This window comes from Delphinus delphis, chromosome 1 (assembly GCF_949987515.2).
Source record: "Delphinus delphis chromosome 1, mDelDel1.2, whole genome shotgun sequence".
NCBI classification, from domain to species: domain Eukaryota; kingdom Metazoa; phylum Chordata; class Mammalia; order Artiodactyla; family Delphinidae; genus Delphinus; species Delphinus delphis.
The window spans coordinates 99,770,649-99,777,955 of NC_082683.1; the positions used below are offsets into that span (position 1 = coordinate 99,770,649).

General features: G+C 41.0%; 1 protein-coding gene across 2 annotated transcripts in view; it reads left to right on the forward strand.

The window, feature by feature from the left end:
* Window positions 1–6,564, forward strand: part of HIPK1 (homeodomain interacting protein kinase 1) — a 47,468-nt gene extending 40,904 nt beyond the window's left edge. For both annotated transcript variants that reach the window (XM_060027576.1, XM_060027571.1), the window contains 2 exons: window positions 556–686; window positions 1,770–6,564. In XM_060027576.1, coding sequence (XP_059883559.1) covers window positions 556–686; window positions 1,770–2,258 — 620 coding nt within the window. In that variant the 3' untranslated portion in view covers window positions 2,259–6,564. The remainder of the gene's footprint in view (window positions 1–555; window positions 687–1,769) is intronic.
* The last annotated feature ends 743 nt before the right edge of the window (window positions 6,565–7,307 follow it).

Here is a 7,307-nt window from a genome sequence, read left to right on the forward strand (position 1 = left end):
ATGCTCCAGTTTTCCTAGTGGGACCACAGAAGGAAGCAAAATTTTGAAAATTGATCGTGCTTGTATTCAGCTGCAGTTTCTTAGAATTTGAAGACAGTGAATGCCCAACAAGATATAATCTTGTCTTCCTTTAAACCCTTTGACACCTAAATGTTCCTAAATATTACCAATATCTTACTCAGCTTCACATTGTCATTTCTGTACTTGTTTAATCCCTTCCTACATAAACTCTAGGCTCCTTGAGAGCAGGGACCATGTCTTACTTGTGTTTATATTTCTAATAGTACCTTTCACATTACTGGAGATTAGATAATATTTACTGAAGTGAACCTTTTGAAGATCTTTATGGAGCTTTGTAGAAAGACAGAAAAGAAATGGATAATACAGTTTTTGTTCTTCTAGTGTAAATGTAATTGAGGAAATAAGATACACATGAAACCTTAACTCTTGCAAACCTCATACAAACATGGACTGATTAATATGATGCCATCTGAGGTTTAGCTCAGTGATACTGAGTCCACGTCTGCTCATAACTAAAGCCTGACCCTTTCTTAGGTCTCCTGAGCAGTAAGACCAAGCCAGTGGCTTCAGTGAGCGGGCAGTCATCTGGATGCTGTATCACCCCCACAGGTTATCGAGCTCAGCGCGGGGGGACCAGCGCAGCACAGCCACTCAACCTTAGCCAGGTAAGCACTAGGGGCTGCTGCCTTCTGTTTGGGGCCCCCGCTATTGTTACTCTCTGGAGAACCCTGCTTCTGGCTGGACTGCTGAATAAAGCCAAATGAAGTCCCTTTTGTGTCAAACAATTTGGTGTTCCATGGCCTGTGTCATATCTGTATGTGTTGTGTCTCTTCATTCCCTCTGTAAATGTGTTCAGAATGTACGTTCCAGGTTTTCCATCAGACCTCCCTAGTCTATCCTGGAAGATGAGAGAAATGTGTGGAATTTAGAAAGTGCCTAGGATGCTTTAGTTCTTGCCTCGTTCTGCACCACCACATGCATTGAGACTAGATTCTCTTTCTTTATCTCCTGGGTCATAAATAACCTGAGCCTTACTCTGTTTACTTGAAGCAAGAGACAGTGAAAAAGCTTTCTGGATACTTAATCAACTGGTTCTAGTCTTACATGGTGCTTGAGTCTGGGATTTGGGGCTTTTTTCCCCCATCTGATCCTCTGATGGGGTGGGGAGGGTCACTATTCTATTTGTGTTCACTTTTTCCTCAGCTGAAATTCTGGTGCTTGTATGATGTCTACTAGTAGTGAGAAAGTGTAAATATGAGGGTGTAACTGTGTGGTTGTGTGTGTGTGAGAGAGAGAGAGCACATGCAGGTGCAAATGTAAGTTTGAGTTAGTGCATGTGTCTTGGGCTCCACAGTTCAAGAGGGATATGAAAAACTTAGAGGAGAGCAAGAGAAAACAATGGCAAGGAAGAAAGGTTAGGAAAAATTCAGTCACTGATGCCAGAATAGGGTGAGTTGAGTCGACAGTTATTTACTTGCAGGAGTGAGTAACCCTATGAACTCTTGATTTCCCCCTTTCCTCTGTCATACTTGAGAGCAAACTGCTGCTGTCTGGGCTGGGTTACGATCTATTCTGCCAGGAGGCAGAGGGATGGATGGCTGACTTCTGACAGCATTGCCAGTCTGGGAGATTCTGTGCTATGGCAGCCCAGAAGCAGTATGAGTTAGAACCTCAACTCTCAAATTGGCCTTTGGTGCCCTGAGCCAGGGTGACCTCAAGATTCCTCACTTCCTTCTTCCTCCTTCCAGAACCAGCAATCATCATCAGCTCCAACCTCGCAAGAGAGAAGCAGCAACCCTGCCCCCCGCAGGCAGCAGGCGTTTGTGGCCCCGCTCTCCCAAGCCCCTTACGCCTTCCAGCATGGCAGCCCACTACATTCGACTGGGCACCCACACCTGGCCCCAGCCCCTGCTCACCTGCCAAGCCAGCCTCACCTGTATACGTATGCTGCCCCCACTTCTGCTGCTGCATTGGGCTCCACCAGCTCCATTGCTCATCTCTTCTCCCCGCAGGGCTCCTCAAGGCATGCTGCAGCGTATACCACCCACCCTAGCACTCTGGTGCACCAGGTCCCTGTCAGTGTTGGGCCCAGTCTCCTCACTTCTGCCAGCGTGGCCCCTGCTCAGTACCAACACCAATTTGCCACCCAGTCTTACATTGGGTCTTCCCGAGGCTCAACCATTTACACTGGATACCCACTGAGCCCTACCAAGATCAGCCAGTATTCTTACTTGTAGTTGGTGAGTATGAGGGAGGAGGGGTCAGAGTTCTTAATGGGCTGTGATGAGCTCCTCCCTCACCCTCTCCTGAAACTCCTTAGCCAGCAACTTGCTCTGCAGGGGCCCACTGAAGCAGAAGGCTTTTCTCTGGGGAACCTGTCTCAGTGTTGACTGCATTGTTGTAGTCTCCCAAAGTCTGCCCTATTTTTTAATTCTTTATTTTTGTGACAGCATTTTTGGTATTTGGAAGAGTTCAGATGCCGATCATCTGCAGTTACCAAGGAAGAGAGATCATTCTGAAGTTAACCTTTGAAAAATATTTTCTCTCTCTGACTTGATTTCTATAAATGCTTTTAAAAACAAGTGAAGTTCCTCTTTATTTAACTTTATTTTATTGTAATTGCTGGTCAGAGGAAAAATGCTGATAGAAGGACTTGAAATCTGATAACAAGAAAAGAAAAATCATTACTTTCTGCTTGTTTAAAAACCAAGACTTAATTGCTTATCTTAAGAGCAGCTTGCACAAGTCTGTATTTTACTATCTTGCATTTCTCCTCAAGATTTTACCTTTGCTAATGGGACGTTTAAGCTTACAGTGTTTCAATTTTGTTTTCATGTCATGTTATATTTAGTGGGAAATTGTTATTTTTGCAAAACTGGTTACATACTACTCTCTGTTACTGTTGGGATTCTCTCAGTTGCTCCTGTGTTTATTATTAAAGTAGTGTTAAAAAGGCAGCTCACCATTTGCTGGTAACTTAGTGTGAGAGAATCCATACCTACCGTGAAAGCACCAGGTATTCTTTCTAAATGAACCCTGTGCATTCTTTTTAAATTATTTTTAAAAAGTCCTTCTCTCTCTGATTTAGCTTAAATTTTATTATTGGAAAAGCCATTAAGGTGGTTATTATTGTATGGTGGTAGTTGTTTTATTATATGCAAAATCTCTTTGTATTATGCGATACTGGCATTGATGAGCTTTGCCTAAAGGTTGTTGGCATCGATGAGCTTTGCCTGAATATTAGTATGAATTTTCAATAATACACCTCTTTCTCTCTTTGCCTCAGCTCTCCCTTCATTCTATGTGATTTATTTGGGGAGAAAGCTAAAGGATCTGAAACCGGATAAGAAACGTTGTGTATAGCTTTTATACTTTAAAGTAGCTTTCTTTGTATGCCAGCAGCAAATTGAATGCTCTCTTATTAAGACTTATATAATAAGTGCATGTAGGAATTGCAAAAAATATTTTAAAAATTTATTACTGAATTTAAAAATATTTTAGAAGTTTTGTAATGGTGGTGTTTTAATATTTTGCATAATTAAATATGTACATATTGATTAGAAGACTATAACAAGCAATTTTTCCTGCTAACCCAAAATGTTATTTGTAATCAGATGTGTAGTGATTACACTTGAATTGTGTATTTAGTGTGTTTCTGATCCTCCAGTGTTACCCCGGAGATGGAATTGATGTCTCCATTGTATTTAAACCAAAATGAACTGATACTTGTTGGAATGTATGTGAACTAATTGCAATTATATTAGAGCATATTACTGTAGTGCTGAGTGAGCAGGGGCATTGCCTGCAAGGAGAGGAGACCCTTGGAATTGTTTTGCACAGGTGTGTCTGGTGAGGAGTTGTTCAGTGTGTGTCTCTTCCTTCCCTTTCTCCTCTTTCCCTTATTGTAGTGCCTTATATGATAATGTAGTGGTTAATAGAGTTTACAGTGAGCTTGCCTTAGGACGGACCAGCAAGCCCCCGTGGACCCTAAGCTGTTCACTGGGATTTATCAGAACAGGATTAATAGCTGTGTTGTGTATATGCATTGTTCTCAGTTTCCCTGCCGACACTGAAAAATAAAAACAGCAGCTTCTTTTTTACTGCCACCTCTACCCCTTTCCATTTTGGATTCTCAGCCGAGTTCTCACAGAAGCATTTTCCCCATGTGGCTCTCTCACTGTGCATTGCTACCTTGCTTCTGTGAGAATTCGGGAAGCAGGTGAGAGGAGTCAAGCCAATATTAAATATGCATTTTTTTTCTTTCTTTTTTTTTAAGTATGTGCAATCACTTTTAGATGAGATTTATTTTTTCCTTTTCCCATGTGGCAGTCCTTCCTGCAAATAGTTGATATTCCTAGTAAAATATTTGCTTGTTGAAAAAAACATGTAACAGATGTGTTTATACCAAAGAGCCTGTTGTATTGCTTCCCACATCCCCAATACTATGAGGAGGAGTTTTGTGAAGCCGCTGGTGACAGGGAACTCAAAGAAAGGTTTCTTAGCCGGTGAAGAATATTTAGAAGGAACCAAAGCCTGTTGAGCCATCGGGCTTTTGAGGTTTCTTTTTAACAACTTGTGTATTCTTGGGGCCCTTCAAACTGTGAAAGTGTCCTTGTACTCTCAGCTCCTACACGGATCTGGGTCAAGTAGAGAGTACTGGGGATGGCAAAGTTCCTGCCCATTAAAGATTTGGGGGAAGAAGGTTAACCCTAAGATGTAGACATGTTCCATCTGAACTGAAAATTATGTATTTGAGGGATAAGTCTAGGACTGGTTCTTTGTAGAGATGGTGTCAAGGAGGTGCAGGATGGAGATGGGAGATTTCATGGAGCCTGGTCGGCAAGCTCTGTACCAGGTTGAACACCGAGGAGCTGTCAAGGTATTTGGAATTTCTTCATTGTAAGGAGGAAGGGCTTTCAAGATGGGGCAGATAGTCAGTATAGCCTACCAGGAACATGTTGGTGTTTTCTACTTTTTTTTTTTTTTACCATTATTTTGTGTTTTCAGCATTATATTGATCAAGATACCCAAGCAGTTTGTATAGTTTCTGTCACTAGTGTTATACAGTTTTCTGGTCAGTGTGTGCAATCTTTGTGTCTCTTTTTGCCAAGCGCATTCTCATTTTCATGCTCAAAGGCAGATCTAGTTTCTAATGTAAATATTTTTTGTTCCTTATCTTTACAAGGGATAAGATTTGTTGTTTTTGTAAGAAATGAGATGCAGGAAAAAAACACTCCACTCCTGCTCACCCTACCCCCCCACCCTCAGTCCAGTAAGTGGATACCACTTAAGATAGGAGTCTTCACGGGGAGAAGACAATACCAAGAGCTTATAATTGTTACCATAATCACCTTACTAGCAGTGTGTGGCTTTAAGAATTTTAGAGATCTTCAGTATTAGTTTTGCAAATTGGCATTTCAGATTTACCAAGATAAAAATCTATCTGTGTCTGCTGAATGTGTATGTGCTCAGTGTGGCTTTAGATTCTGTCTCTGGGGCTTAACATTGCTGGCCCTGACAGGATGGGGGAAGCTCCAAGAATAAAGTGAGCAGCTGGCCCAGGTCACAGTGGCCTGACCTCAGACCAGCTTAAGGCTTTAAGTCCTGTCAGAACTTGTATTTCCAGCTTCTCCCCTTCAGGGTGAGAGAGAAAATGGGAAGGGTTAGGTACAGCCACTCTAGGCTCATCTGGACACTTGATCACTCTGGAGTTTTTAGTAGCTTCCAGGAAGTGATACTATGGTCAGTGCTCAGCTAAAATCCCAGCCCCAGGAATGAGAACTTCATTTAAACAGTTCTGACCATCCATCGTCCTCCACTAGAGGGGCTAAACTTGACTGCCCTTAGCCAGGCAAGCGCAGTAGTGTGTGTTTTATTCAGCATTATTATGCAAAAACCCACTGGTTAGGATGGTTTGTTTTAGGATAGGAAATGAAATTGCCTCTCAGTGACAGGAATGACCCAAGCCTGCTTCCTGTTTCAATTTTTTTTTTTTAACTGATGGATGGTGCAGCATGTCTACATGGTTGTTCGTTGCTAAACTTTATATAATACGTGGTTTTGATTCAGCTTGAAAAATAATCTCACTACATGTAGCAGTACATTTTATGTACATTATATGTAACGTTAGTATTTCTGCTTTGAATCCTTGATATTGCAATGGAATTCCAAGTTTATTAAATGTATTTGATATGCTAGTTATTGTGTGCGATTTAAACTTTTTTTGCTTTCTCCCTTTTCTGGTTGTGCGCTTCCTTTTATGACAAGCCTCTAGAAACAGTTTCTGAGAATTACTGAGCTATGTTTGTAATGCAGATGTACTTAGGGAGTATGTAAAATAATCATTTTAACAAAAAGAAATAGATATTTAAAATTTAATACTAACTACGGGAAAAGGGTCCATTGTGTAAAAACATAGTTTATCTTTGGATTCAATGTTTGTCTTTGGTTTTACAAAGTAGCTTGTATTTTCAGTATTTTCTACATAATATGGTAAAATGTAGAGCAATTGCAATGCATCAATAAAATGGGTAAATTTTCTGATTCATGTGGCTGTTTTTGACTTCTCTTATAGGGGTACAAAGGGGATCAACAATTGGCATCTTTGGAGTGACTAAAGACATTGCATCTGAACGCCAATAGAGTGTTAGAGACAACTTCATTCTTCATACAAATCTCCGCCCCAGAAATAAATAGGGGTCGGTAGGGAATACTTCCCAAGAATGGAGTGTCCAGGGCCCTAACTTAAGATCATCTGGATCTGGCCCTTTGAAAGATGCAGAAACTTCTGACACAGGCTAATTAAACTTTGCTTCCTAGCATGTTCCACCAAACATCTAAAGTACCAGAATGCAAATAAGAATAACCACAAGACGATGCTATTTTCCCCTCCTTTCAGAAAGCTGCACTGTTAGAAGAATCGTTTTTTTTTTTCTTCTTATAACATCTTTATTGGAGTATAATTGCTTTACAATGGTGTGTTAGTTTTTGCTGTATAACAAAGTGAATCAGCTATACATATACATATATCCCCATATCTCCTCCCTATCCCACCCCTCTAGATGGTCGCATCTCCCTGTGCTATGCGGCTGCTTTCCACTAGCTGGCTGTTTTACATTTGGTAGTGTGTATATGTCCATGCCACTCTCTCACTTCATCCCAGCTTACCCTTCCCCCTCCCCATGTCCTCAAGTCCAAGGAGTAGTTTTTTTTTTTCTTTAGAGGAGGACTTTGGCTCAGATTTCTCTTAAGTGAGTGATTAAAGTAAAATTTCTCCTGATAAAGAA